The sequence below is a fragment of the Heptranchias perlo genome, chromosome 8 (assembly GCF_035084215.1).
Source record: "Heptranchias perlo isolate sHepPer1 chromosome 8, sHepPer1.hap1, whole genome shotgun sequence".
Classification (NCBI taxonomy): domain Eukaryota; kingdom Metazoa; phylum Chordata; class Chondrichthyes; order Hexanchiformes; family Hexanchidae; genus Heptranchias; species Heptranchias perlo.
The window spans coordinates 81352368-81367274 of NC_090332.1; the positions used below are offsets into that span (position 1 = coordinate 81352368).

Below are 14907 nucleotides of genomic sequence, written 5' to 3' on the forward strand. Positions count from 1 at the left end.
CCCCCCCACACCCCCCCAACCCCCCCACACCCCCCCAACCCCCCCACACCCCCCCAACCCCCCCACACCCCCCACACCCCCCACACCCCCAGTTCACACTGTGTATCCGCACACCGTGCTGTTCGCACTGACAGGCCCCTGTATTTCTTCAGTTTGAGACTCAGATGAGTCAGGCCTGCCCCACCTTCAAGTACCAGTTTAATCTAGCTAACCAATTAACTTACTACAGCAGCTCTCTCTGCTGAAGCCTGACAGAAACTTAAAAATTTAAACTTTAAAATTGAACTTAAACAGTTAATAGCAATTGAACTTAAACAGTTGAAAGCAATATGCACTAGATTTTAAAGAGATTAACCCGTAAACTCCCACAAGAGATTAACCCTTAAACTCCCACACGTACCAAACTCTCAGTTCACACTGTGTATCCGCACACTGTGCTGTTCGCACTGACAGGCCCCTGTATTTCTACAGTTTGAGACTACAGATGGTCTTAAAGACTCAACACACTCCACTCTGCTCCATAACTGGTACCAACCAACACCTAGAACACAAATATCCCTTGCAAGTGCCACATTTCCCCCACCCCAATTCATGTCATTTTATAGAATTATGTGAAATGTCTTTGAAATTCCTGAGAAATTATAGAATGCCAAACTTTTATTTCAAATTATTTGCCCTGAGGTGGTATTTCAAAGCAAGATTTCATGTAACACACACATTATTTGACCCTATTGCAGACAGTGATACACAATTACGGGTAATTTACTAGTGATTTCTTTCATGGTGAGAGTAACCTGTAGATACATTCAACCTGATTTTCATACACTCAAAATGTTTCTGGATCCAGTGACTAGATGTATTACATAGAATTTACAGCACAGAAACAGGCCATTTGGCCCAGCTGGACTGTGCTGGAGTTTATGCTCCACATGAACCCTATCAGCATATCTTTCTATTCCTTGCTCCCTCATGTACTTATCTAGCTTCCTCTCAAATGCATCTATGCTATTCGCCTCAACTATTCCTTGTGGTAGCGAGTTTCACATTCTAACCACTATCTGGGTAAAGAGGTTTCTTCTGAATTTCTTATTGGATTTATTAGTGATTATCATATTTATGGCCCCTAGGTTTGGATTCCCACATAAGTGGAAACATCTACTCCACATCTACCCTACATCTACCCTATCAAACTCCTTCATAATGAGAAATAGGAGCAGGATTAGGCCATACGACCCCTCGAACCTGCTTCACCACTCAATAAAATCATGGCTGATCTTTGACTTCAACTCCACTTTCCCGCCCGATCCCCATATCCCTTGATTCCCTTAGAGTCCAAAAATCTATCGATCTCGGTCTTGAATATACTCAACGACTGAGCATCCACAGCCCTCTGAGTTAGAGAATTCCAATTATAATTTTAAGACCTCTATAGGGCACTCCTCAGCCTTCTCTTTTTCTAGAGAGAGGAGTCCCAGCCTGCTCAGTGATTCCTGATAGTTATAACCTCTCAGTTCTGGTATCACTTGTATCTTGTCTTCTTATTGTGAGGAACTTTGCTAAAGTTGTGCTATTCCTTGTCCATTCTCCCTTTAAAACTATAATAGACATGAAAGTGACACATAGCATGGCACAGTGTGGACACATTCAGCAAGGTTCCAGCTCAGTTCCATTATGCTTTGATGTACATGTTTATATGATGAAATATTTTAAACGTATGTGCATTTGAACTGTGCTGTTTTAAACTCTTTAGATCATCTTTTAACAACTCACAAATTTTTGATTTTGTTTAAAATTTAAATTGTTAACAGGTTCATGACAAGAATGCACCGTGGCAATCCTTCCTTGTCACTTTGGATGAGGGCTCTAAAAAGGGCCATGGTCGAAGAACAGATCTCCAAGCATTTGTTGATTGTGAGCAAGTTGCTCCTGCAGAAGCACAAGAAGTATCAGCATCTTGTGCAGAAATAATCAGTGACCAAAATACTGTAACACTTCATGGAAACATCTCCGGTATACATGAACAAAACACATCTGGTACTTCAGATTGGAGGTCAGCTGGTCTGCCTTCCATCACTATGGTAACTCAAGCAGCCTCCATGGCAGCCACTTTTAATGAGCTTGCTGTACTCCATACCCCAACAGATTCAGTGCAGCCTCACTTGCATACCTTGGCTAATGTTGAACAGTTAGGTGCAGCAAGTACACAAGCCCTAGTCCTCAACAGCAATGCATTGGAAAAAAATGGGACCCCTAGCACAAGCATTGTGACTACAATATCTGTGCCTGCATGCCTAGCCATGACTAGTCACATCAATAACATGTTAACACATGCAGCAGGGGTTGGGCAAATACAGAGTGGAACACCTGTCACCATATCAACAGGGTCTTCACAGCTAACTGTTATGCAGAGTGGTAATCTGCCAGCGTTGCAGAGTACAGTAAATGGAGTGACCAATATTCAGACTATTCAAATGTAAGGTAGTATTAACCAGCTGCATTGTTTCCATTATCCCCTAGACTTGTGGATTAATTTTAAATTATCTAGATTTTGGAAGGGAATAAATTATATGTCACATTTTGTCATCCATTGGATATCTATGAAATACCTGCAATTCTTACCCTCTGGGCTTCGACCGTATCATTTGATGATGTAAACTGGAGCATCAACAGCACTGGTTTTATTTTTTTAAGGTTTTGAAGGTAACAAAGATCTAATTTAGTTCCTTTTTGTGCTTCCACCTTTTTCTAATACTTTTTGCGCTGGGATTGCCATGAAATGGGTTTGATTTTTTTTAAAGGAAGTTAAAGTTTTAGTAACCAGTTAAGGTTTGACTATTGGATTTTGAAGCGTCAGAAGATCTTTTAATCTAATATGATTTGATAAGCCCTTCAGAGCAAATCATGTGACGCTAATTTTGTGATTGTCCTGTTGTTACACAGAAGAATTCATCTTTTTTTTAAAAAAAACTGGCATTAATTGTGACATATTATATGGCACATTATTCTTTGATAACCTTTTGCATGCAGTTTACAAAACAGTATGTTTCAGCTTTTGTCAAAAAAATCTGTTGGTTGATAATGGGCAATATGCTTTCTTACTTTTTTTTTAAGACACCCATAGCATTTCAAGCTTTATAGACTTACGACGTGGGTATCAGTATTTATATCCCAGATTCCCCACGGAAATGCACGTGCCTTTTAATACAATGTAGATAGATGAGTAGTTTGAGGGAAGCAATGCTGTTTGAGTTCGCGTAATTTTTGTTAATAAGATGTCATAATACCAAACACGGATGTATAAATTGAACATGTTTAAAAGACTCCTTTGGATCACAAATTGCCGCTCATGTCCAGAAGCTATTGTGAATCTTCAGTCAGAATGATAATTAAACTTGTACAATGTATGAAGTGGTAATTTAGAGTGTATTAGGCATATGGAGAATATTTGTGGTAGAAGAAATTTGCTTCACTGTATCACTAAATATAATATTTGGATTTTGTGATCATTCTTGTAAATCTGTATCTAACTTTAATATGATTCATGGTTTTGCAAATCACACAAATCGATTGTAGACGATGTCAAGTCACAATGACATGCAGTCCTTTTTTTAAAAAAAAATTGGGCAATTTATGCTGTGCTGCTCTCCTTGTGTCTGTGTATGCTAACTTATTATCTCAACAGCTTAAAAATGCTTTATGGAAGTTTATCATCAGTTTTTCTGACTGACTTTTATTTGTCAGATTGTGAGCTCTCTTTTGAAAATGATTGTGATGGGGCTCGTGTCCTGCCTCTGACTGAGGATCTGTTGTTTACAAACTATCAGTAATGAAAAACTCATCAAATTATCCAGACTTTCAGCAAACTTATTTGATTTCCATTTACCAACTCAGCATTTGCCTCATTTTAAAAAAAACCTTGTTTGAAACTATCAATCTAATTCATTATAGTGATAAACACTGTCTTCCCTTCAGTCTATCTACCTATTTCATATATAAGTTTTGAAAGTGGCCATTGTACTTCTTTCTTTTTCTCCCCTTGACCTGGAGATGGAAATTTGCAGTCACCTTCCAATTTGCAAGCTTCCCTCACAAACAGCAGTTAAACTCTAGTTGACCTCAGGCTGTGTTTACTTACAGTAGTTGGACCTTGTGGCCTTAAAGAGCCAGGTCACATTAAACACTGATCTACATTAGAAGCAGCATAATACATTTTGCATTACATGAAATAAACTTGTTAGTTTTAAAACTATCATTTGACCTATTGTGAGCAATGCCATAGGAGGCTTACATGTTTTATCCTCCTCTCCCATCTGGAACAAAAGGTATTACATCAGTTTCTCTCCCACAGCAGAATTTGCATATTTAAGCAGATTGAAAAACTGATCAAAGCCTCTTGCCACCTCTGCAACAGCCAACGGTGCATGTCATAAGGCCGGGTGACTTATCCATTCTGAGTTCTGAGTTTTTTCAGAACGAATTCTTTTTCTACAACTGCCTCTAACAATTGTTCCATATCCTCTAGTATATCTACATTTTCACTTCCCCTGTCATTTGTAAAACAAAAATGCTAAATATTTATTTAATCTCCATGCCATACTTTCATCCTCCACAATTAGACTTCCCCCTTCAGTGGCTGTACTCCCTGTTTAACCATTTCTACTTTTTAGATGCTTATGAAAGCCCATACAATTTCCTTTTATATTATCTCCAAGTCTTTCATATTCTTTAGCCCTTCGAAACTCCCTTTTCACCTCATGATTAACTTTAGTATTGTTAGCCCTAAATTTATCACATGCCTCCCTTTTAACTTTCATTTTAGTTTTAAACTCTCTATATCCATGGAGCTGTTTTTTAATGCATTCCCTTAGGAATATATTTATTTTGTACTCTACCCATCTCGAATTTGAAGATTTCTTGCTGCTGATCCTTAGGCCTGCTTGCTAACAATTCTACTCAGTGAATTTAAGCCACATCCTTTCTTGTTGAACTTTGCCTATCTCTCCAGAAAATGTTATAACCAGAAATAATAAGATTTTAGTCCTGTCCCAAATGAAGCTACATCTGTTATAGCTCCAATATCACATCCCCCACATGTACCACTCGTTCCTTACTCTCAATTATTTTTAAACATTGACATGCATTCTGCTCACTAGATTTCTAATTTAAGTTTTTGTTGTCCTTTGCCCCTTCTGCACCAGTGTTTATATCTCTCTACTTCTTAGCCCCTTTCTCTTTGAAGGCAAAATCCATTTTAGATGTTCTGTTCATCCTTCTAGATTTCAGATGGTCTAATCTGCCATTGTTTAAGAAGTAAAGTGAATGTTTCAATTTGAGGCAGGCAGTAGTAACGTTACCTTGACCCACCACAAACGCATTTCCCACTAGTCGATTATGAAACATAATGATTGCAGTAATGGAGAGTTCTTGACCCAGATTATCCCTCTCCCTGTTTGAGGGTATTGTATGGAAAAGTGCCTTCCGCGTGTAGCACTTTCATATGCAAATAAAAGGAACTTCCTATCTGCAGAATTTAAGAAATTTCAATTTAATTTCACAGACAAATGCCCCATTTATGTTACAGAACCATTTCCACTAGAACACAGGAACAGATTGAGCAACAATGAATAATTGTGCAAAGTGACATTTGCAAATTGGTAATGTTGAGGAAAGGTCTGCACAGGCTAGCAATGACAAAAATGCACTGTTGACCTCCACGAGCATCCTGAGAACCTTGCCTGCACGTGTCCAAATCCAAGATAGTGGACACATTTCTAATATTGCCAACGGCAGCTGTGTTTTTTCAATTTATCCAGCATCTGCAAGCTCCAGGTGAAACCGCCCCAAAGGGAGTTCTGATACTTGGTTCAGTGGGTTCCCCTAACAAAAATGTAGCCTGAGGCAAATCTGTAAAGTAAATGGGGTGATGGTGTACATTTTTAGCGTATCAGAAAAGTGTACAGAAGGTTTTCAGTGTCTGTATCCTTCTCATCATATTTGGGCTGCATTTTGAATGAATTTGAGAGCAGCATCTTAATTCTTTGTAAAATGTTACTTTTCTCCTGTTTTAAGTTGACGTGATGAAGTGTGTTCAAATTTTGCAACTTTTCTGTGATCAGATACATTAACAAGCAATTTGAAATATTAACTGAACTTTTAAGCAAAGCAGTCTATTAAAAGTAGAATTTAAAAGCTCCACCTAGATGCAATAAATTCATTATAGTGTTTGCCTGATAATTTATGTTATACTATATGTGTGATCCAAGAAACAATGATTTGATTCTTCATCAGGATTATTCAGAAAGCTCTGGTGAGCAAATCTTCCAGTAGTTTATGGTACCATCAAACAGGACAGTCCATATCTCTCCCAAATGCCAGCCTTTTCAGTTGTCTCTTATCATGTGACTGCCCTGCCTGTTTCTGTCTCTCCAACCCCCTCCACCCTACCAAGCTGGCAAGATAAAAACAAACTTTGACTTCAAATGCAATTTTGCATAGCTGCTTTACCAGCCCTCTGTTACTCCATTCCCATATATTCTTCCACATAACAAATTTTGCTGAAAACAGGCAAAAGGAAAGGAATTTATTAGCAGAAAAGTAAAAGCTACACATATTCTAAGTAAATCTGGGGATGTGGTTTTATATAGAAGTAAAGCAAGCACCTCTTCAAGTCAGACTATATTACAGAACTGAAAATAGCCTGCAGTTTATTTATAAGGGTTTTTTGGATATTTAAAAGCTCAATAGTCAAACCTTCAACATGAACGGTTCTCCAAAAACATGTCCTATTTATTCTTTTAACTTCGTACCTCAAATATGATGTGTGTATTTTCATCATGTTAAATGGTTATTTTGAGAGAAACAAATTACAACATTGTCATTATTTCTAATGATTCGTTAGCATTGATAGTCTAATGCTTCAAACAAAAATGTTGTTTATCTTAGAAAACATCAAGTACTATGTTTATTTTGCTATGAAATGCTATGTAGGTAGTAAAGATATAAATGTACAACAGACCTTTTTATGTTGTGTTTTCCTTTATCTTTTGTTTACCCACTTGTATTTGAACAACCTGTTTAAAAAAAACTTGAGTCATAAAGCTTTAAGTTAATGGGTCTTATCAAAACAGTAAATCCAGCTCAAATGGTAATTTAAATCCATATAGGAACAGGAGTAGGCCATTCAGTCCCTTGAGCCTACTCTGCCATTCAATTAGATAATGGCTGATCTGCACCTCAACCCCATTTACAGACCTTTGCTCCATATCCCTTACCTCACAAAAATCTATTCATCTCAGTCTTCAAAGCTCCAATTGTCCTAGCATCCACAGCCTTTTGGGGAGAGTGTTCCAGATTTCTACCACCCTTTGTGTAACAAAGTTCTTCCTGATTCAGTTTCTGAATGGCCTCGCTCTAATTTTAAGATTATGTCCCCTTGTTCTTGATTTCCCCCATCGGAGGAAATAGATTTTCCATATCTATCCTATCAAATCCTTTTAATATTTTAAACACCTCAATCAGATCACTCCTCAATCGTCTACACTCAAGGGAATACAAGTCAAGTTTATGCAACCTGCCCTCATAATTTAACCCTCTAAGCTCTGGTGTCATTCTGGTGAACCTCCACTGCACCCCCTACAAGGCCAATATATCCTCCCCGAGGTGCATTGGACAAAACTGAATGCAGTACTCCAGATGGGGTCTGACCAAGGCTCTGCAGCTGAAGTAATTCTTTTTGTATTCCAGCCACTTTGAGATAAAGGCCAACATTCCATTAGCCTTTTTAATTGTTTTTGTACCTGTCTACTACCTTTTAATGATGTGTTCTTGGACTCCCAAATCTCTCTGCCCTCTACAGTTCCTAGTTTCTCACCATTAAGAAAATATTCCGATTTATCTTTCTCGGGTCCAAAGTGGATGACCTCACACTTGCCCACATTGAACTCCATTTGCCACAGTTTTGTCCACTCACTTAATCTGTCCATGTCCCTCTGCAACTTCCTGCTCCCATCTGCACTACTTACTTTCCCTCCTAACTTAGTATCATCTACAAACTTGGATATACAATTCTACTCCTTCATCCAAGTTATTAATAAATATGGTAAAAAGTTGAGGCCCTAGACCAGATTCTTGAGGAAAACCACGTCACATCCCACCAATCAGAGTACATACCCTTTATCCCCACTCTGAATTCTACCTCCAAACCAATTTCCAACCCAAGTCAAAAGGCTACCTCCAAGTCCATGCATTCTCATTTTTGCTAATGTTTTATTTGAAATATTAATGTGTAAAGTTTGCTGAATTGTTTATAAGAAAGAACATTGCATTTTCATAGCACATGAATCATGTCCTCCAGACATCCCAAAGTACTTCTCAACCAACAGATTACTTTGGAAATGGGTCATTGATTTGTCGGCAAATGTAGTAACCAATTGTGCACAGCATGGTCCCACAAACAGCAAATAAGATAAATGGCCAATTAATCTGTTTCGCTAGTGGTGGTTAAGCAAGGATTGTTGACCTGGACAGCTGACGATATATCAAGTATGTAAGTGTGTTCTTTAATTATTTCTATGCTGCTGATAAGCCTAGTAATCACATCTCATTTTAATGCAGATTACTGCCAACATCCATTTTTAAACTGCACCTGCAGTAGTTTGTACACATGATACTCCTCATTGTGTGTTTCACACCCTAGCAATGTTGCATGAGGGGGAAGCAGTGCAGAGCGGAGGCTTCCATACAGGGAGAGAAGGGAAATTATTGAACAAGTCACTTAGTATTAGCAGAGGTCTAGAAGTAGGCATCTACCTGCTTTCCTAGCTTTCCTTGCTTATTGGATTTAATTTCTTTATTCGTTACCTTTAGAGCACTGATTAATGCGTTTGCATTAAATTAAATTGCTGTCTGTGCTATTTTAATGTGGTCATTAATCCATTTACAATAAATGGTTAACAACTTAAAATGGTGCAAGAGGAATTTAAACACCCTAGAGACAAAAGAAAATAATGCCTCTTTTGAAGTGATCGATTAAAAGCAAAAGCACATTTGTACTTTGTGTTTTTTCTGTGATATTTATGGGCAGATATGAGTGGCTTTTCAGAATAAAGTGCTTCCAGTCATTTTTAGTTCTATTTAAATAACATTTTTCTTCACCTGTTTTTATCGCACAGTGTTCAGGAGTTTTTCATCAGTAGAGCAGTCGTGTAGCTAGAATCACAGTTCAGTATCACATTCTCAATTTTCTATTTTATTCACGACATTTTGCTATTGTGTACAATGAATAAGCAATCTGTAGAACTGTGGATCTCCAACCCCTTCCTGGAAAGATGGGAGATGATGTCAAGGTACAAGGTAAGCGATGTGTTGACTGCTTAATACAAAAGTTTACTCAAATTCATGGGGTAGGGGTTTCAGTAGTTTTACCAAGGTTCAACCAAATGTGCAGTGCACATAAGGCTATCTCATAATCCCAAATGTTTAGCTTTGCTAATAGACACAGATATTAGTATGGGTGCTGCAACTTGCTCCAGAATTAACTTCAAACTGCAGAATTCCTACTCACCCCACCAAAAATATCATAATAACTTGATCCAGTCCAACTTGAAACAACATTTTCAATCGTTATTACAGCATCGCTGTTGTCTTTTGTGTGATTTTCTTCACTATAATTTTCTAGCATATGATCATCTGCCCAATTTGCCAACAGCAATTAACAGTGATCAGTTGTAGGAGAGTAAAATGAAATGTATAGCAATTGAGTTGAATGAGGATTTACAGAACCAAGAAACTGGATATTGGCATGAATTCAATAAAATGTGTGTTTTTTCAAGTTTCATCCAATGTGTGAAACTGTATTGGGTTCTGTATTCACATTGGCTTGAGTGTTGGTAATTTCTCCTAAATGTTTATATTTAATCAACTTTAAACAGTAATAAATACACTATTATCAAAATTCATGGAGAGCAAATGGGGTGCAGCCAGAGAAGTGCCATAACACATTGGCCCGTAAATTGCTCCAAATGAACGGCACTCGCTGCTCCGTGGATTTATACTCGCGCACTAACTTACTGCGGTCTTTACTGCAGGAACTTCCTCTAACAGGAAGCTGAGACGAGTTCAGTGTATAGCGCCAGCGAAGCTAGGACCCGTCGACCAATCAGGTTGCAACATCCTTGAAAAGCCACGAAGAGTCAAAACCTTGAAGATCAAGCTGCAAGCAAAAACCAGGAAGTGAAAGCTATAACAAAATCATTTGTAAAAACACTTATAGACAGCAAGAAAAAGAGACGGTAAGAAATAATCAAATTAAATAAAAGAGACAGAAGGAAAAAGTTTTTAAAAAAATTGAAATAATTTTTAAAAGTTAAATGTTAGTTTAGACCTGATATATTTAAGCGTACCTGTTTTGAGGCGATATTAGTTAGTTTCCAGCTGGGCAGAAGAGCAAGTTGGCGCTGGTCCATTGATTCTGTTGATTGCAGCCGACGGTATCCCATTAACATGAACCTGTCAGATCACCGGCGAACCAGGAAGAGCAAGCTCCGGATTTCCGCGTTTGACTGGGCATGTGCGGACGCTGGAACTTGCTCTTTCATTTGGCCACTAACAATGGTGAGTACTGTTGAACTCACCGTTCCTTTTACAACAATTCCTGCCCCATTACTCGTAAATAAATCCCAGATATCGATTGCTGCTACTCAGGCTAAGTGGTTGACTGCTGATGTACAGTAAAGTGATAAATTCTGGTGATGGTTCTTGCTGCGTGCAAAAGAAAGAAATACAGTGGGTTTGTTTTGGAATGTGCCCTAGCCCTAATCAGGATCACTGAAAAATTAAGGCTGCATTTTAATCATGAAGCCCTGCAAAAATCATCTTGTCCCACTCCTGAACATGCCCTTCACTGCCACTCCCAGCTCCTAACTGATGCTGCTGTGACTGTCGATTGAATGCTGTTGCATGCTATGGGCAAGAATTCCTATTCTTGCAAAGCTCGCAAGATCAGGAATTCTGATTCATAGTATGTAGCAATGTTTAACTCCCCCCTCCCAAGCAGCACCAGCCTCAGGTGAGGGGGTGAGTTGAGGGAAGGTTGAATCTTTGACCTGGAGAGGAAGAAAGGAATTGGGAGAAGAATGCTGGTATGAACTGAGGGGTGAGGAAGGAAGAGTGCCAGTATGAAGGAGGGATAAATGGGACAGCATGAATGGGGGGCAATAAAACAATTTATCATTCAATGAAATAATTTTAAAACAACAATCTGAAATAGCAACAGACATACACATCCACAATTTCTTCACAAGAAATTAAAGAAAATACCTGCAACATTCTTCTACAATTTCCAACAATCCATAACATTCTTTCTAAAGGCTACAGAATTGGAGGTTGGCTGCACAATTCCCACCTCTGGATCTGGGGAATAAATAAATAGTTTTTTTTTAAATGATCTTTTTAATTCTATATGAAAATTGCTTTTTTTAAAGAATAGTAAAAACCAGTTGTTCCCAGTGTTGGACATTTTTGGAAATACCAAGCCAAGCCATTTTAAAACCAAGCCCAATTTGTTGTTATGATAAACATTGTTTTTGACATTCCAGACTTTGTGTCGTCATTATGATATAAAAAAATACAAATAACTACTTGAAACTGCATCAATGGCCCAGAAATCGCTGTTAAAATAATGGTGAGGCTAAAGGCGTTTGCCGTTATTTTTGCGCAAATCGCACAGCAATTTCGGGTGAGGGCAGATGCTCAGTTAGACGTGAAAATCCGAAAGTTACTGTCCGAGATGTGCGCTCCGCCGTTAGCTGCGCGATAACGGCATCTCGCTACCTGACTCACCATTCAAATGCAGTGAGCAGCGTGTAGTTGTTGTATTTGCGTGGTAGATATGAACTAAACTCGCCACAGAAAGTGAGGGCTTGTCCATTTCAGTCTAAGTATCCTTTTAACGGTGTGATAAGTGTTAATTACTGCCAGTCAACCTCTCTGGCACTGAAAATTAACTATTAAGTGTGTGGAATCTTATTTCTTCAGGTTTTAATTGTTGGAGATTATTTTTAAAATGTAAAATTTAATTTTTTAAAAACTTTTTCTTTGTCTCTTTTTTTCTCTTTCTTAATCCAATCCTTCTTTCCCTCTCTTTATTTCTCTTTCTGTACCTGGTTTGACATTGAATTCACCATTCTAACTTACACTTCCTTGTTCAATCCTTGCGCTAATCATTTCATAATCCTTCAATCAGATTGGTTAAGAAGAAGCACAGATGTTCGCTCAGGTCCCAGATGCTCTGTAGAGGGGGCCGCAGCATTTCCATCTTCCAGGGCAAAATATCGTGGCGATTAAACGGGCAAAGGCAAATCTAACTAACGGTGGGTGCTGTTTGTTGACCGGCTACAGAAAATTCTGGGCCATTTAGTACAAATGAGAACTTTTTACAAAAGCATATCCCCAGCTGAGAGCCATGCCTGCGGGAGCACGTATCAGGAAAACATAGATGGGCTCGCAGTGATTTTCTTAATCATGGAATGTTAGTTCACAGGGAAGAACATGTAGATTTCCATTGTTTGCTATTTGTAGCAAAATTGCAATTGTACTTGTACTTACTTACTTGTACTTGTACTTTCAATTTTTACTACAAGTAACAAGGAAAATCTTCCTGAGTATCTAATTTGCACTTTCAGGAAACTAATGACCCACTAAATATTTTTAAAACAAATATTTTATTATTTTCTCTTTCCTGTAATCACTCTGTACGAGGTAGATTATCCTAGTGCGAGAATGAACAGGAGACTTGCTCTCAGATCTCTGCCATCTTTCAGATGAGATGGTCCAAGGATCCGTCTGCCTATTTAAGTGAACGTTAAAGATCCCGTAGCAATATTCAAAGAAGAGCAGGGAGTTCTTTCACTGTCCTGGTGAATTCTTCCCTTAACCAACACTACTATAGTACTACTATGATAAACAAGTTATCTGGTTATTTATTCATTTGCTGTTTGTGGGATCTCACTCTGTGCAAATTGGCTGCCATATTTGCCTGCATGATAACAGCAACTGCACTTCAAAAGTAAATTCATAGCAAACAGCTTTGTGTCATCTTGAGGACAAAAAGGCACTATGTTACTATAAGTTATCTCTTTCTGCTAATGGAAATATTTAGGTAGCTTCTAGGAAATGCACAGAAGTGACTGGGAAGAGCTGTTTCCTCAGTTTTTTCCGTCTCTATAAGGAAGCACCATGCCTGCTCAGTAGTTTAGCATTGTGTAAGTGAAACAAGTTGGGCAGGTTTTTCCTTGCCCCAAGAACCAATTTGCTCGGAGGAGCTTTGTTACTGATCTGAATGAGGACTGATAAACCTCTTCTTCTCTTCCTACTCCCCAACTGAAACAACCAAGTTCAAATGATAGGATTTTTAGATTAATTTCTCTAACTTCTGCCTCCTAATTCATCCCATCGCGGTCTTAATCAGATATTTAAGATGCTTTGGATCATTTTGCTCTCTGCTATTTTAATGGCAGCTTTATTTGGTTTATTATAAGTGGGTTAAAACCTCCATTAAAATAGCAGAGAGAAGAATTCGGTACAAGTATATTAAGCATTCATACAATAATGTCACAGTAATTTCTACCCTCCAAAGGGTGGCGGAAATCAGATGGACACTGATCTCATCATTTTCCTCTGTGTGTGAACCTCTGGTCAGGCCTTATGGTGGGCCTAAGGAGCTCTTCCCGAAAATAAGCAAGAGCTTATTTTAGTATGTAAATCTATTTTGATGACTTGTACATTAGCACATGTGCAATTTCCTATGGTTCTTGCTGAGGATGCACTGTGTGTTGTGTTCACCCATGGAAAACTGGTGATGGGTACAGACATGATCTGGGCTGACAGGACTAGCCAAAATTGTCATTTAGCTTTAGCTTTGTGCTAGATGTTCTTTTTTCTTAAAACTTTAATCGTTATTTTTAGAGGTTTTTGCCCAAGAGTTTTGGCTGCCACATTTTTAGAATCTGCAATTTGAATGTGGTCATTCATACGAACATAGGAATTAAGAGCAGGAGTAGGCCATTAGGACCCTCAAGCCTGCTCTGCCATTTGATAAGATCATGGCTGATCTGATTGGGACCTCAACCCTACTTTCCTGTCTACCTTTGACTCCCTTGTTAATCAGGAATCTATCTAACTCAGCCTTAAAAATATTCAATGACCCTGCCTCCACCGCTCTCTGGGGAAGGGAGTTCCACAGACTCACAACCCTCAGAGAAAAAATTTCTCCTCATCTGTCTTAAATGGGAGACTCCTTATTTTTAAACTGTGTCCCCTCGTTCTAGTTTCTCCCACAAGGGGAAACATCTTCTCAGCATCTGCCCCTTCCAGTCCCCTCAGGTTCTTCTATGTTTCAATAAGATCACCTCTCATTCTTCTAAACTCCAATGTATATACAGGCCCAACTTGTCCAACCTTTCCTCATAAAATAACCCCCTCATCCCAGGAATCAGTCAAGTGAACCTTTTCTGAACCGCCTCCAAAGCAATTATGCCCTTTCTTAAATAAGGAGACCAAAACTGCACACAGTATTCTAGATGTGGTCTCACCAATGCCCTGTACAACTGTAGCAAAACATCTCTACTTTTATATTCCATTCCCCTTGCAATAAATGACAACATTCCATTTGCCTTCCTAATCACTTGCTCTACCTGCATACTAACTTTTTGTGATTCATGTACTAGGACACCAGATCCCTCTGTACCTCAGAGTTCTGCAATCTCTCTCCATTTAAATAATATACTGCTTTTCTATTCCTCCTGCCAAAGTGGACAAGTCCACATTTTCCCACATTATACTCCATCTGCCAACTCACTTAAACTATCTATATCCCTTTGCAGACTCCTTATGTCCTCTTCACAACTTACT

General features: G+C 38.6%; 1 protein-coding gene across 2 annotated transcripts in view; it reads left to right on the forward strand.

Moving 5' to 3' along the window:
- Positions 1–6983, forward strand: part of gzf1 (GDNF-inducible zinc finger protein 1) — a 30612-nt gene extending 23629 nt beyond the window's left edge. For both annotated transcript variants that reach the window (XM_067989416.1, XM_067989417.1), the window contains one exon: positions 1809–6983. In XM_067989416.1, coding sequence (XP_067845517.1) covers positions 1809–2477 — 669 coding nt within the window. In that variant the 3' untranslated portion in view covers positions 2478–6983. The remainder of the gene's footprint in view (positions 1–1808) is intronic.
- The last annotated feature ends 7924 nt before the right edge of the window (positions 6984–14907 follow it).